Raw genomic sequence first — 17,465 nt, 5'->3', positions numbered from 1 at the left:
CCAATAGCACCTAGCCTTTCCCCTCCTATCAATGTTCAGGAGGGCTACAAGAGATCATGTTACACCCCTGGACAACAAACTACCATTCCCATGTACTGCAAAGGTATGCCACAAAATGCCTATGATGGAGTAGGCTGATTAATAATGTAACAGCATTGGCCTTTCCAGGGAGTTAATCGGTCCATGTGCAGTACTTTGTGACTTTGAATACACACAAACTGTAAATATCTATTGCATAAAAACGTGGGATATAAACAAATGAAAGGGGCAGAACTGAAGTTCTCCCCCATCTTCTTCCGTTGACCTTCCTCCAATGTGAGAAATGGCTACAGTATGAGCTCTCTGAGGTGAATTCTGATTGGTCTCCTATGGTCTCCTTGCAAACAGCTCCTAATTTAAATACTTAAGCCTATATAACAGGGGAAAAGGGACAAATTCATTCTCTTTTCTTTGTCCTGTCGTGTGGTTCTCATCATGAGTTGTGAGTAGCATTGTTTTGAATGACCTGTGGTAATCTCTCTATCTCTGTCTCTCTCTCTATTAGAATGTAACATGTTTTAATAGTTGTATAAGTCTACAGTATTATTAAAGCCTTAAAGAGTATATTATCGCATTAAATAAATGTTTGGCTCCATGCTGAAAATGTACAGAAAATAAACCACACAACAACTGATGAGAACTTTTATATTGTTTCTTTTTTATTTAAGACACAAATTTAAAAGGCAATGCAACATGATGGGCATCTTTCCTTGTTTCCTTTCAGACAGTATTTGACAACCATATATTGACCATACATTAGATAAAACAAAGTGATACAACATTACACCATTCATAAAAAGCATAGCATTTATAATACATACAAAAGAAGCATTTCAAATGTGACCTACTATGCATGTATATATACGTGTAATTCAGTAATTTTCAAACAAGGGTTTCAAACATACATCGTATGGTAACACAAATTAAACACACATTTTCTATCTTTTGTTTCACGAACACTTAAAATAAATGTATAAATATGTATATCTCCTATCTCCTAGGACGAGAAAAAGTCAGAGATTGCAGTTTTCATCAGTGTTCTAAGTATACTGGTCAATATTTCTGCTTCTCATGTGAGTGTACAGTATGGTCTCCTTTGAATTTTGTCAATGGGTTCAAACTGTCTGTAATACAATTTCTTTGAGTTCTTTGAGATTGAGGTTTGACCCTAATAATAGCATTTGGCTAATTCCACACACAATATTACAGTTTCATTAAAGCTGTCAGTTTTCATACATTTCATTCATTAGTACTACATACCTTTATAGGAACATCAAAACCTTAATACTGTCCTTAACTCACAGATTATGGCATTTCATTGCTACAATAAAGCAATCACATCACTATATGCTCAAGATAATTTTACATAAACCAAGAAACTGCACAGGCAACATGTAACCTACTGTCCATGCTGCCACGACTGGCAGCGTTATAACAATAATATAAAAATGTTGCGTGCTGGATGACCAATATCCCTGTAAATGTGTAAAATAAGTGACGTCATGCTATTCTCAACAGATCGTGTAGAACAACAATAGTTTTATGTACAGTTAAAATAAATGTAGAAAGCTCAATAAAGATACATATGTGTGTCTAATCAATATACAGAAAATATATACAGAGTTCAGCTAGTGTGCTGATACACACTAAATCAACACAGGAGGTTTACTGACAAAAGGGAGAGGCAGTGGGATCAAAGGTCTTGAACACGTCCTTCAGTGGCCTGTCGTCTGTCTCTTCCTTGGGTTCCTCCTCAGTGTCCTCCTCCGGTCCCCCTGGGTCCTGTCCTACCTGTTTGGGATGCTTGGGGTCGGTGTAGGGTGGGCGGATCAGCCCCGCCAGGGCTTGAATGGGTAGGTTGTGCACCGCGGGGGGCTTAATGGGTGAGCTGGAGGGCACTATGGGGGCAGAGAGGGGAGGCTGATGGCTGGACCCATCTGAGGGGCTATCTGTCCCCTTGGCCTCTTGTACTGACCGTGTTTGCTGGGTTGGTGAGAGTGAGGATGGTGGAGTGTTCTCTCTCTTGGCAGATTGTTTCAGAATCCCTGTCTTTTTCGAAGAATCTACCTCATCCTTCTGGGCCTGCGCTGCCAGGTTACGAGGGTCATACAGACTGATGCCCCCTAGCAGTGTGGTGGGGCTCTTCAGGCCTCCCCCAGAGGACGCCAGACGGGGGGCGTACGGAGGCAGCTTCTCCGGTTCAAGTCTAGTTGGTGTTGTGGTCTGGGAGGAGGAACCAGCCCTGCCTCTCTGCAGCCTGGGGTCAGCAGCTCCTCCACCAGAGGACACCTCCCTCAGCACAGGGAGCTTGGAGTCCAGACTCCCAGAGCGGCTGATCCTGGGGTCCAGTGCTTTGTGTTGCCGTGGGTCCAGTAGTCTCTCTGTAGATGACCTGGGCTCCAGTGTTCTGGGGAGGAGTCGACCCGCGCCCACCTTCAGACGGGCAGCTGCCAGCCGGGGGTCAATGTGTGGTGAGGTAGTGACGGGGGGGTGGTTAGGCAGAGCAGTGCGGTTCAGCTGGGCATCCGCGATGAGTGGTGGTAAGAGGAGGTTAATGGAGTGTTCCTGCTTAGGCACAAGCAAAGGGATAAGGTCCTCTGGAGCCCATATTACCGTCTGGGCAAAGGCTGGCCGCTGGAGCAGGATGTCCACCTGGATGTGGCTAAATTGCTTAAGCTGACAGCGCGGATCCCGAAGCACCACACCTGGGCTGACATCCAGGGGGATAAGAGCAGCCCTCTCCCTTGGCTCCCTTTCTCCATCCTCATCCTCCTCTCCAGTACGAGGCTTGTGACTAGGAGGCTTGTGAGGTTCCATGGGTCTCACCTTCCTGGGGTCCCTGGCTAGTCGGGGATCCACAGTGCCATCTGGCTCCTTCTTGGTGTCTGTGTGCCGCTGGTGGGGGCCCTTCTTCATGCGGGGATCACTGGGTGGGGCCCGGTCCTTCAGTAGCCGGGGGTCACATGGTGCTGGGGCAACAGAGCCAGGCTGGAGGTGCTTGGTTTGTGGCTGCTGGCCCTGGAGCATCTCATTTTGTTTATTTAGAGATTTGAGGATAGCTGTTACACAGTTCCCATCCTCTTCATCACTGGAGTACCACTTTGTAGTTTCATCTGTTGAGCATAAGTGTGTTCATGATTATGACTAGAAATTAAAGCATTACCAAGCAAGTATCTGTGCCATATCTGGGAAATAGCTGAGAGATTTAGTAAATAACTTTCACTGATGGTGCTGCAATTGAATGAAATAATTTTGAAATGTTTGGGTAAGAGTAAAATGTGTTACTTCAAGTCTAAATATTCCCTTTCACTTACCTTTGTCTCTGTTGGTAGTCTTGGCACCCCGCCCCTCCACCCCCTGTGGCTCATTCCCCTGCTGTTGATTCAGGTGTAAGAAAAGAGTCCTCTGAACGGCCGGCGGTAAGTTCTGCACCTGTGATTCAGTGCCACCCTGCTGATGGGAGTCCTGCATAAAGGCCAGACTTGGGTCTGCTGCAGAGAGGGTGGAGAAGAAAAGGGACAAATGGAGAGTAATCAACCTGGCAGAACTCAATAAAAAGAGGAGAAAGCTGGGAGCCAATTACATTGACAAATCATATAGTTCACTTCACTCCTTGTCATTGCAAACTGATGGCTGTCATTAATTGCTTTAAAAAATATCCATGTATTAACTCAGTACCAACCTCCCTGGCCAATGGCCTGGTTTCTGAAGAAACTGTTAAGGAACTCTACAGGATTCTGACACACAGCATGGAAAGGCCTGTTTTGTAACATCTGCAGATCTGGCATTGGAGGGAACGTAGGCCTTTGTAGGTTCATATGTGGGTGCATATTTGGTCTATTTCCATGGAAGTTGGGGGGCAGTCCAGAGGGGACAGGCGGAGGCATTGGAAACCCATGTGATGGGTGTTGTCCAGGGGGGCTCTGTTGCATTGGTGGCCCTGTGTGGGGTGGAGGGGGGACAGGGGGAGCACCGGGGCCCAGGGGCATCATAGTTCCACTCTGCACGTCCTCTGGGCCCCCACCAAACATACAGTTGGGCCCTTTCCCTTGAAATTGGGATCCAGGAGGAGAGGAGAAATTGGACCCACTGTAACACAAACAAACACATTACATAAATCCTATGATCTTATAGATTGGATAGAAACAGCGAAAGCTCAGTACAAAAGAGAATGTGAAAACTTGGCAGGTGAGATACCTTAGGCCAATCTTTTGAGCCAGGTCCACAGTGGGTTGAACCTTTATCTCAAATAGAGAGGGGATCTTCTTCCCCCCAGAGCTACTGTCCTGTGGGCTGCTGGGACCAGGCGTAGGCAGAAGCCCCACTCCTGGAGGTGGTTTGGGCAGTGGGGCGATGCCTTGCTTCCTCAGGTCTTCCAACTCCAACTCATCCTTATGGGCATTTTCCTCCTCTGTGTTGATCTAAATATACAGTGCCCTGCGTGAGTAATGGGATAGTGAAGCAGCATTTCTTCTTTTGGCTCTACAATTCCAAAGGTTTGGATTTGAAATCAAACAATTACTGTGAGGTTAAAGTAGAGATTCTCAGCTTTTATTTGCTGGTATTGTGTACATATTGGTTTCACCATTCAGAAATTACGACACTTTTGATGCATAGTCCCTCTATTTCAGGGTACCCAAGTATTGTAATGGGACAATTGGTTTGACAGGTGTTTCTGGTAAGTCAGGTGTGTTACATCACATCATTTGTGCAGGCATAAGAGAGCTGTCAATGTCTAGTATTGATTCTAGGCTTTGCATTTGCCTTTGGAGTCTGCTATTGATGCCTGCTATTGGAGTCAAGGAAGCCTATATTAGGCTGAAAAATCTGAAAAAAAACATCAGAAACATAGCCAAAACCATAGGCTTGCCAAAATCAATACTAGAGTACATGATAATACCAGTGTACCAGAGTTGATTGCAAGTGGAAAGTTTGGAGAAAAAAGGATCTGCCCAAGCATACAGCATACCACCTCATCTGTGAAACATGGTGGAGAGGGTGTTAATGTTAGGGCATGTATAGCTGCCACTAGAACTGGCTAATCTTGTCTGCTCAAGTACAAGCAAATGCCTCCAAATTAACTGGAATGGCGCTTCATCATACAGTAAGACAATGACCCAAAACATACTGCCATAGCAACGAGGGAGTTTTTCAGGGCCAAAAAATGTAAAGTTCTTGAAAGTTCTGGGAAAGTCAATCTTCAGATTTAAATCCAATTTAACATGCATTTCATTTCCTGATGATAAGATTTTAGGCAAAAATACCACAAAACTGAAGATGGCTGCAGTACAGGCCTGGCAGAGCATCACCAGAGAAGACAACCACCCAAATCATTTCTACTTATGGCAAAATTAGATGCTTCTTTTCACGATAGTAATGTTTTTGGAACATACAGTATCCTACCTTATAAAGCAGTTCTTTGGTCACATCAGTCAAAGGCTCGTGGGAGAATTTACAATTGTCTCCTTGATAGCACTTTGCTCCTGTATGAAAGAACTTGCATGGATATTCATGTACAGCCAGGAGTAAAGGAGAAGTTGGTTTCACATTGTACAAAAATTACACTGTATGAACAAATCTCCATCCACTGAACTCATGAGTCATGAACTTGAGAAAAAACTTGGGAAAACCAAATAATACAGTTTCTTTGATGATGATCGGATAAAAGTAAATATTCCAGTGTTGGAGTAATTTAATCACTCTACATAAAGTGATGTAACTCAAGTACATTTGGTGATCATTGATGAAGGATATTGTGCATGTAAATGCAATTATCTCCTTTACTGCAGAATCCTTGGAGGTAGAATTTACACAGCTCCTTCTTCTTATCTGGAACAACAAGCTTGTGTTCAAACTTACACTGCTCCCCCTGTGTAAAGAGAAAACTGTGAGATTGAGTGCAACTGTGAGTGAAGGTGTGAAACAGAGACAGAATGCAAGAATGTTTTCAAAGCATATCAGCATGTATTAGCAACCAAAGAAACTTGATTTATTCTGCACTTTAAAATGACTCTTATGACATTTATTTGTATTGTTACATTAGTGCTGACTCACCTTGATACATCGTCCTTCCAGGAAATATTTACAGATGTATCTCCCATTGTGTTCAACCGTGTGTTGATTGATAAACTCCTTGGTCATGACTGGACGTCTCTTCTGAAAACCAGGAGAGCCCTTTCCCTCCTATGGGCAACAAAGGAACAAAACATATTGTCTGAACCAGGGGAGGCTGGTGGAGGTAGAAATCGGAGGACGGGTTCATTGTAATGCATGGAATGGAATGAGGAATGGTATAAAACATGTGTATTTGATACCATTCCTCATTCTATCCCATGCATTACAATGAGCCTGTCCTCCAATTTCTGCCCGAAACCAGCCTCCCCTGGTCTGAACCAACTGAGGCACATTCAGACCATTCTAGATCAAAGACAAAAAATTACTTTGCTCCTTATCTGCTTCATCCCCTCTCCAGTCTGCTCTCTCCCACGACCTCGTCCACGGCCCCAGTCTCTGCCTTTCTGCTTCTTCTTCTTGTTGAGCATGCCACGCCCTCGGCCCACTACTCCTCTGCCTCTCCCCCGCTGCCCACTAACTGAAACACACACATCAATAAAAGTCACAATCTATAACATATTATTTATAGAGATAAAAGATATTTGTAAAACATCAATATGACCTCATGTCCTCCACCAGTTTCAGAGGGAGCTACAATACAAATCCAAAAAGGACACATACTGTACCATGGCCACTACAAAGACAACCTCAACCAACTTGAATAACTTCTGATGAGACTTAAATAAACCCAGCTCATGCAATCCATACACTGCTGTCGTTTCTGTAGGCTCTTCACGTTTGGTCTATTGATCTGCTGCTTGGGCTGGCGTCCCATGCCTTGGCTGGGTGAGGTGGACTCGTCTGTGAAGTCTTCACCCTCTCCCTCATAGTCATACTTGTCATCGCTGTAGTCACTGAACTTGTCAAAGTCACTGCTCTTATGCTGTGCTGTCCTCTGTGGATTGCTGTGGCCCCCGTTATTTGAGTCCTGCCCATGCTAGGAGGAGTAATTCAAGAAAGTGTAATATCAATGAAAATGTATTGTGTATGGCTATGCACATTCTTATGGAACCAATCAGGATTCTTACCTGAGCAGACTGGCCATCATAGTCACGGAAGGAGCCTTGGCTTTTCTTATTTTTGGGCTTCTCTGGACGCTCATGGTCTGAATCATCGCTGTCAGAACTGGAGCTACTGGAAGGGGAGTGGTGCTGATAGATAAGGAGGGAGGACGTAAAGGGAATTACACAGTGAAACTTTGCATGGAGAACTATAGGATTTTGAGATTTCAGATTTTCCAGGTGATATCATCACTGGGCTTACTTTTTGTCTGTCATGTTTTCTCCTCTTTGACCTCCTCTTTTCTCTTGTTTTTTTGTATCTTTTTCTGGAGTGCCTGTGTGTCTTGCCATCCATTTCTTTTTCTTTCCCTTTTTCCCTCTCTTTATTTTCATTCCCCTCTTTGATTTCTTTACCCTCCTCTTCAATGCCAATCCCTTCATCATCTATTTCTCCATCTTCCAATTCACTATCCTCTCTTTAAAAAGAAGAGTTCAAAATGTTAACATGAATCTAGAAAAGGCAACTATAAAGGCCTTTCACAATATGTATTTATCCATAATTTAAAAACAAATGCAATTTGAGTCAACTTGTCAACTTCCAATATTCCAAGTTTCTTCCTGGTTTTACACTTCATACACCCTGACAATCTCTAGGTAGATATTTTACTGACTTAGATACTTAGTATCCATTGTTTGTTTTGTCAGTATGGCCATACATTCCATTCCAATATGACAGTATCCCCTTCTGAAGACATTGTCTGAATAACAATTTTAAACCACTTTTGCATCAAAATATCAAAAGTGTATTTGAGCGCAATACATTTAAAAAACAAATTATATATATATGCATTTTCCTTTGGAGTTTGCTATTGGTGTTTGCCAACATGAGGACCAAAGAGGTGTCAATGAAAGTCAAGCAAACCATTATTAGGCTGAAAAAAAACTATTTACAAACATAGCCAAAACTTTAGGCTTGCCAAAATCAACAGTTTGGAACACCATTTAAAAGAAAAAGAGAAACACTGGTGAGCTCAGCAATTGCAAACAGGCTGGTAGGCCAAGGAAGACTTCTACAATGGATGACCAAAGAATGCTCACCATAATTAAGAAAACCCAGAAAACAACTGTCCCACATATCAGGAACACTCCAGGAGGTAGGCATGAATGTGTCAGAGACTATCATCCACATAATACGTCACCAGCCGAACTACAAAAGCTTCACTACAAGGTGCAAACCACTAGTTATCGTCATACAGTTTGCTAAAAAGTGCCTAAAAAGCCTGCAAGGGTCTGGGAAAAAGGTATTGTATAGCTGCCACAAGAACTGGCTAACTTGTCTTAGTTGATTGTTACTGCTGACAGCAGCAGCAGAATGTATTCTGAAGTGTACAGAAACATCTTGTCTGCTCAAGTGCAAGCAAATGCCTCCAAATTAATTGGATGGTGCTTCATCATACAGTAAGACAATGACCCCAGAGCCAACAAGTCTTGACTGGTCAATAAGATTTAAATACAATTTAACATGCATTTCATTTCCTGATAAGATTTTAGGCACAAATACCTCAAAACAAACAACAACTGATGACAGCTGCAGTACAGGCCTGGCAGAGCATCACCAGAGAAGATACCCAGCGTCTGGTGGGGTCAATGGGTCGCAGACTTCAGGCAGTTATTGCATGCAAAGGAATGTCGACAAAAATAAAAAATGTGTGCTTATTTTGGACATTTGATGAATCTGTCCCATTACTTTTGGGCACCCTGAAATAGGGGGACTATGCATAAAAAGTGTTGTAATTTCTGAATGTTGAAGCCAATATGTTAACAAATACCATAAAATAAAAGCTGAGATTCTCTACTTTAACTCGTAATTGTTTGATTTCAAATCCAAACTTTTGGAATGTAGAGCCGAAAGAAAAAATACTTCACTGTCCTATTACTTACGCAGGGCACTGTGTGTGTGTGTGTGTGTGTGTGTGTGTGTGTGTGTGTATATATATATATATATATACAGTGGGGGAAATAATTATTTGATCCCCTGCTGATTTTGTTAGTTTGCCCGATTACAAAGAAATGAGCGTCCTATAATTTTTATGGTACTTTTATTTTAACGAATAAAGACAGAATATCAACAAAGAAGTCCAGAAAAAACACATTATATAAAGTTATAAATTAATTTGCATTTGATCGAAGGAAATAAGTATTTGATCCCCTACAAACCAGCAAGAATTCTGGCTCATACAGACCGGTTATATGCCCATGAGGCACACAGATTAGTCCTGTCACTTTAGGAAAAGTACTCCTAATCTCTGCTTGTTATGGGTATAAAAGACACCTGTCAATAGAATCAATCTCTTCCATTCCAACCTCTCCACCACCATGGGCAAGACCAAAGAACATTCAAAGGACATCAGGGTAAGAGTTGTAGACCTGCACAAGGCTGGAATGGGCTACAAGACCATCAGCAAGAAGCTTGGTGAGAAGGAGACAACTGTTGGTGCAATTATTAGAAAATGGAAGAAATACAAAATAACCATCAATCGCCCTCGGCCTGGAGCTCCATGCAAGGTCTTGCCTCGTGGGGTAAGGATGATCATGAGAGGGGTGAGGGATCAGCCCAGAACTACACGGTAGGAGCTTGGTAATGATCTCAAGGCAGCTGGGACCACAGTCACCAAGAAAACCATTGGTAACACACTACACCGTAACGGATTGAAATCCTGCAGTGCCCGCAAGGTCCCCCTGCTCAAGAAGGCACATGTACAGGCCCATCTGAAGTTTGCCAATGAACACCTAAATGATTCAGAGAAGGCTTGGGAGAAGGTGATGTGGTCAGATGAGACCAAAATTGAACTCTTTGGCATAAATTCGACTCTTCGTGTTTGGAGGGAGAGAAATGCTGAATGCTACAATCCCAAGAACACCATCCCCACCGTCAAACATGGAGGTGGAAACATTATGCTTTGGGGTTGTTTCTCTGCTAAGGGTACAGGATGACTTCACTGCATTGAGGGGCCAATGCACGGGGCCATGTACCTTAAGATCTTGGACGAGAACCTCCTTCCCTCAGCCAGAGCACTGAGGATGGGTCGTGGATGGGTCTTCCAGCATGACAATGACCCAAAACATACAGCCAAGGCAACAAAGGAGTGGCTCAAGAAGAAGCACACTAAGGTCATGGAGTGGCCTAGCTAGTCTCCAGACCTTAATCCTATAGAAAATTTGTGGAGGGAGCTGAAGCTTCGAGTTGCCAAGCAAAAGCCTTGAAACCTTCAGGATTTGGAGAGGATCTGTAAAGAGGAGTGGACCAAAATCCCTCCTGAGATGTGTGCAAACCTGGTGACCAACTATAAGAAACGTCTGACTTCTGTGCTTGCCAGCAAGGGTTTCTCCACCAAGTACTAAGTCATGTTTTGCTTGGGGATCAAATACTTATTTCCTTCGATCAAATGCAAATTAATTTATAACTTTATATCATGTGTTTTTTCTGGACTTCTTTGTTGATATTCTGTCTCTATTTGTTAAAATAAAAGTACCATAAAAATTATAGACCGCTCATTTCTTTGTAATCGGGCAAACTAACAAAATCAGCAGGGGATCAAATAATTATTTCCCCCACTGTATATATATATATATACAGCGGGTGAAATAAGTATTTCTCCATTTCTCCTACCATTTTTCTCAGTACATATATTTCCAAAGGTAGCTATTGACATGCCATTTTCACCAGATGTTGGTAACAACCCAAGGAATCCATACATACAAAGAAACCAAAAAAAATACATTCAGAAATTAAGTTATGTGTAATAATGTGAAATGACACAGGGAAAAAGTATTGAACACATGAAGAAAGGGAGGTGCAAAAAGGCATGGAAAGCCAAGACAACAATTGAAATCTATCAGTAATTAAAAAGCAATCCAGCCCCTTGTCAGTGCAAATTAATATCAGCTGGTTCAGTCCCAACTGATGGCCTACAAAAAGGTGTCATTGCCAAGGTGTCACACAAGACACATCTCATGATGGGTAAAAGCAAAGAGCTGTCTCAAGACCTTCGCAACCTAATTGTTGCAAGACATAACGATGGCATCTGAATGTTCCAGTGAGCACTGTTGGGGCCATAATACGGAAGTGGAAAGACAATCATTTCACCATAAATTTGCCTCGATCAGGTGCTCCTCGCAAGATTTCTGACAGAGGAGTGAAAAGAATAATCAGAAGAGTTGTCCAAGAGCCAAGGACCACTTGTGGAGAGCTTCAAAAAGACCTGGAATTAGCAGATACTGTTGTCTCAAAGAAAACAGTAAGTAATGCACTCCACCGCCATGGCCTGTATGCACGCTCACCACGCAAGACTCCATTGCTGAAAAAAAAGCATGTTGAAGCTCGTTTAAAGTTTGCTGCACAACATTTGGAAAAGCCAGTGAAATACTGGGAGAATATAGTGTGGTCAGATGAGAGCAAAATTGAACTGTTTGGATGCCATAATACACACCATGTTTGGAGGAGAAATGGCACTGCACATCACCCTAAAAACACCATACTAACAGTGAAGTTTGGAGGTGGGAACATCATGGTGTGGGGCTGCTTTTCAGCAAATGGTACTGGCAAACTTCACATAATTGAAGGAAGGATGAATGGGCAAATTTACCGAGACATTCTTGACCAAAATCTGCTGCCATCTACCAGGATGATGAAGATGAAACGAGGGTGGACATTTCAGCAAGACAATGATCCCAAACACACAGCCAAGGAAACTCTCAATTGGTTTCAAAGAAAGAAAATAAAGCTGCTAGAATGGCCCAGCCAATCACCTGACTTAAATCCCATTGAAAATCTATGGAAAGAACTGAAGATCAAGATTCATAGAAGAGGCCCACGGAACCTTCAAGATTTGAAGACTGTTTGTGTGGAAGAATGGGCCAAAATCACACCAGAGCAATGCATGCGACTAGTTTCTCCATACAGGAGGCGTCTTGAAGCTGTCATTACCAACAAAGGCTTTTGTACAAAGTATTAAATAAATATCAGTAAGCGTGTTCAATACTTTTTCCCTGTGTCATTTCACATTATTACACACAACTTAATTTCTGAACTTATTTGTTTTGGTTTCTTTGTATGTATGGATTACTTGGGTTGTTACCAACATCTGGTGAAAATGTCATGTCAATAGTACCTTTGGAAATATATTTACTGAGAAAAATGGTGACGTGTTCAATACTTATTTCACCCGCTGTATATATATATATACATATACAATTAACCATGCCTTCCGTGTCAGTGTAAAGCCAGACTTTTTTATTTATTTTAGTGGAACATTTCTTTGTTCTGTGGAACAGATCTGTGTCTGGGAAACTGCCCCTAAAATTGTACAGTGAAAGGGAAAAATACTGGGAAAAGCAGAACACTCCATTTATGATGATGTAAATGATCCTGAACATACAGTAGAACAGCTGTGTTAGGCTTAACCAATTACTGTGGGCTGCATTTCATGCACGTCGGAATAAATGTGTGGTTGTTATAAAATGTGTGATTTGACATAAAGGTAAACAGAAAGGGTGTGGGCAGATGACTTGTGCGTGCGTGTGTGTGTGTGGGGGGGGGGGGGTCAGCTCCATACTGAAGGTATGTATTCTTGGGGTACAGGGATAGTGTTCTAGGAGGAACAGGGGGTCTTGTGTGCTGATAAAAGGATCACTATGGGATATGATTTGGCCGGTCGAGGCATCTTACATATCTTTCTGTAACAAACATGCCATTTTTGAAGACGTTCAAGCTGGATGTTTGCAATGGGGGAAGGTGGTGATGTGTTCAGGAAATGACAATAGAATTGTGATTGGTTGGTGATGGGACTGCAGTGAACCTTGATGAAAATAACAGTAACAACAGGGTGGGTGAATACAATCTATGACATGCTCATGTTTCACTGAGGAGTAGGCCTTAGAAAATAAATATAGTACTGCATTCACAGCTTAGAAATTATAAACGTCTAAATTCAATGCATTTCAAAAGATGAACACTATTATCATAACAGACATACATCTCTTGCTTATTCAAGTAATACGTCATCATCTGTGGGACATGTCTCTGTCTATTTCATTCACTACACCACCAATAACCCTGTTACTTGATGCAGATGCAATTTAGATGCAACCTTAAAATGTCATACTCTTATTGTTTCATAAGAAATCAGCAGCCCATATTAAGTACTTGCACTGAAGAATCCATTCTAGATGACCGTCTTTAATGTGACATCCAACCTTCTCTGTGAAACATGTACACAATACAATAAAGTATTTCTTAAGGGGGTTTAAAATCCTGTCAACAAGGAGGTCTGAGATTATGCATTGAACTGCACTATTGTGCACTGTTAGTCTTACTTACAGCAGTTGGATTCTGTTCCTTATACATAAAATAAGTCGGCCCATAAGGGTACTTTAACATGTACTCAATAATGCTTGTGGCACACATCTTTTTAAGATTAAATACACATTGAATTTTAAAAAAGTAAGCTGAAATATCTTTAAAATGTTTTCTTTCTAGATGTAATTAATATGGAAATATGACGGTCACGGGGGCATGGAAGTGTCTGAGGTCATACAGGCACTGGCTTCACAGCTGATCATCCTCTGAACAATTTGTATTCGATAGGGGGTGGTAAAGCGCATGAATGGGCGGGGCCTTCGTTTACATACTCCCCTGAAGAATGCAACAATATGACCATAAAATGTAACCCATCCCTCCATCCTCACACACAGCATTACAGTAGTACATTGCCGAGGTCTCCATGCCGCAGACAAGCGACATGGAAACCAAAAAGCATCATTAACGGTGATGGGATAACTGTTTGTAGTCTCTACCTTGTTTACACAAAAACGCATGCAAAAATCCCTATATATGAAAAGGCCTGCACCCCAACAACGTTGTTTGCGCCAAAACAGTAACACATGTAGTTCACAGGAGACGCACAGATTAGTGTGTTTTAGAATAATTGCAGATAAGAATTTTACTCGACCTTTCATGTCCTGCAAGTTCAGAGTCTGTCATGTTTTTGTCAAGAACGGGGGTTGGGGGGCTGGAAACAAGGCTCACAAAAGCCATGAAGATTGTAAACGGAGCTGCTCTTTCTCAGATACAAGAGTGAGTTGCATTCAGTCACTCATGGAGCCGTTGGATTGAGAGAGATGCTGGAAGATTTTAGACTGGAAAAAACTCACGGCAACGTTACATGTCTCGACAGAGACAGTAAACAGACATTCTCCTCTCTCATTTCATTGACGTTTTAACTCAGTAACACAGCTTGATACCCCGCTTTGCTAATATCCCGTCGGTTGACAGCTGCCATGGTGAAATATTGGAGACGGAGGGAGGAACACACAGAAATGTAACAATTTTCGTTGGTTTCAGCATCTTCACAGTCAGAATATTTCACCCAAGACAGGTTCTCAAAATGAATTCTAGGACCGAAGAACATCTTTTTTCTTGAATGTGTTCGTCCACGTATTACCCTATCAGGATCTATCTAACTGGGCATAGCGCAACAAAACCCCACATGCAATTGGTCAACTATTGTAACGGGCTCTTTTTCCAAGAGAATGACAATACTTATTGGCCGTAAGAACTGTCAATTATTTTCAATATCTGGTGCAAAAATAAAGTGTGTAAGACTCGCAGGAGAATGTTATTTTGCTGATAGAATTCTCGACACTAACATAAGCATATTCATAGTGTTAATCTTTTACTATCATTGATAATACATAGGCGTATAGGGCCTATATGTCAATATGATTTTTTGCAATCATTATTATTCATTATATAACGTTGTTGCGGGAATGTTTTACTTGTGTGTGTGTTTCATTTTCATTTAAGTAATTTAGTAGACGCTTTTTTCCAAAGCGACTTGCAATAAATACATTTGTCTAAGTAAGTGAACTATCTATACAACAGTCATCGTAAGTAAAACCTTTGATAAGAACAAGTGCCATCGGCAGTAACAGTGCTAAAGAAAGTAAGAAACTTTTTTATAACGGTAATGTAGGGTGTTAGGGGTTAGAGAGGTCTGAGGAGGAAGAGCCCAGGTGTACCCTAAAGAGATGGGTCTTTAGTCTATGGCGGAAGATAGGTAGTGACTTCGCCGTCCTGACAGTGGTAGGAAGCTCATTTCACCACTGGGGCGCCAAGACAGAGAAGAGCTGTGACTGAGCAGAGCGACCACTACGTCCTCGTAAAGATGGCGGTGCCAAGCGGCCAGCAGAAGTGGAAGAACGGAGTGATCGGGCCGGGGTTTGGGGACTGACCATCGATTGCAGATAGGGAGGGCTGTTCCCTTTACCGCTATGTAGGCGAGCACCAGGGTCTTGAATCTGATGCTGCTACTGGGAGCCAGTGAAGAGTGCGGAGGAGGGGGGTAACATGTGAGAACTTGGGGAGATTGAACACCAGCGTTCTGGATGAGCTACAGAGGTCTGATGGCGGAGGTAGGGAGACCGGCCAGAAGTGGGTTGCAGTAGTCTTGGCGAGAGATGACAAGTGCCTGGATCAGGAGTTGCGCGGCTTCTCTCGGGAGGAATGGGCGTATCCTTCCAGAGATAACTGCGAGACACGTGTCGCCACCTGTGTGTCAGAGGGGGGAAAGTTGAGTGTCATCAGCATAGCAGTGGTAAGAGAAACAGTGTGAGGGAATTACAGAGCCAAGAGATTTGGTATAGAGAGAGAACAATAAGGGTCCTAGGACAGAGCCCTGGGGGGCACCAGTGGTGAGGGTGCGTGATGTGGACAGCGACCCTCTCCACGTTACCTGGTATGAGCGATCGGCCAGGTAGGATACAAACCAGGAGAGTGCAGAGGTGTGTGTGTGTGTGTGTGTGTGTGTGTGTGTGTGTGTGTGTGTGTGTGTGTGTGTGTGTGTGTGTGTGTGTGTGTGTGTGTGTGTGTGTGTGTGTGTGTGTGTGTGTGAGAGAGAGAGAGAGACAGAGACGAGGCGGACGCGCATTTATGGAGGGCCGGCGTGTTTTGCGCCGCTGAGGTGTAGACATAACCGAATATGACTCGGAGAAACAAGACGGCGTTTCCGGCGTCGGATTGGAAAACCGTAAAAATAGCGGCGTTTGGCAGAATTTCTTTATTTTGGTTTCCCACCAATCAGTTTGTTCGATTTGAATCACTGAGTGCGAACAGCCCACACACGGTAGGATACAACAATAACAGCAACGTTTGTGGCTCTAGTGAACCGCATTGTCAGTAAGTATCTGAGCTATTTTTCACTTTTTTAAAGGATTTGGGTATGTTGGGTATGATGACAATACCTACAAATGATGTGTTAGCTAAATACATTTAGACTCGATTTGATTATGTGTATGTCGTAACTGCTATATCATCAGATAGACAGCTAGTAGCTAGCTTTGTAGTTTCATATCGTATTCTTATTGTATGTTAGCTATCTACAGTTTGCTCTTATCTAATCGCACATAATTGTAACTAAGTTACTTACTAGCTAGTTATAGGTGGCTGCAATGGTTTACTATCAACAAGGTAGCTTTGTTTACAACGAAAGACACTAAATGGCTGCCTATTGTGGTGCATTTGCATACATTGATTTGTTTGGGTTGTGTAAGAAGTTGTGTGTTTGAATAACTCAAAGGGTTTGTCATAATATCCATCATGGATGAAGCTGGCTTTTGCTAGCTAGGTAACTTGTCCCCAGTACTGTCAATTGTGGCTAGTGTGAAAGCTATTGAAAGAGCACTTAATTATAAGAATCCTGTCAACCAACTTGCTGTTTCTTTGCAAACATAGGCTTTAGAGCGTAGGCATAACAGTTATGGCCAGGCTTTAGCCCTTTTCTCAACTCGATTCCTCATGTCCTGTCCTATGTCCTCCACTCGCTTCCTACTCAAAGGGATTGCATTCTCAAAATCTGACTCGCGTTTATTCATGTCAAAATATGTAAATAAAAAATACAGCTAAAATGCGGAATTCACTGTTCACTTTAATTTGCCTTGAAATGTTTATATAGTGGCACCGCCAAGATCACAGCGTGGCGCAGCACCACTCTTACACTCTTTCTTTGGGGAGAACATTGGTATGCTACCATTTAGCACGGTAGCTCACCGGGCAGCCAAAATTAAAGCCAGCTAGCGTAACGATAGCCACACAGTATGCCGTCTGGAAACAAGGCTAGGTTAAGCCAACTTGCTAGATAAGCAGCAATGTTATGTCGCATAATCCATAATTGCCCAAAATATAATTTGATTGCAAAACCGTACATATGCTAGGTGAAATCCTAATCAAAGCCTAATGAAATGTGCATGATGCAG

The 17,465-nt window shown here is 42.5% G+C and overlaps 1 protein-coding gene across 1 annotated transcript; it reads right to left on the bottom strand.

Moving 5' to 3' along the window:
- Positions 1-1,704: 1,704 nt before the first annotated feature.
- LOC310823659 (zinc finger CCCH domain-containing protein 6-like) lies at positions 1,705-14,623 on the bottom strand (the record flags this gene model as incomplete). Its single annotated transcript, XM_083696536.1, has 12 exons — positions 1,705-3,152; positions 3,354-3,530; positions 4,013-4,128; positions 4,237-4,460; positions 5,443-5,552; positions 5,794-5,908; positions 6,094-6,222; positions 6,480-6,631; positions 6,862-7,090; positions 7,182-7,304; positions 7,417-7,630; positions 14,457-14,623. The coding sequence occupies 12 exons, from the start codon at positions 14,621-14,623 to the stop codon at positions 1,705-1,707; spliced, it is 3,204 nt and encodes a 1,067-aa protein (XP_083552662.1).
- Positions 14,624-17,465: the final 2,842 nt, after the last annotated feature.

The sequence above is a fragment of the Argentina silus genome (genome assembly GCF_951799395.1).
Source record: "Argentina silus genome assembly, chromosome: Y".
Classification (NCBI taxonomy): Eukaryota; Metazoa; Chordata; class Actinopteri; order Argentiniformes; family Argentinidae; genus Argentina; species Argentina silus.
This window is presented reverse-complemented; position numbering and strand designations above follow the sequence as displayed.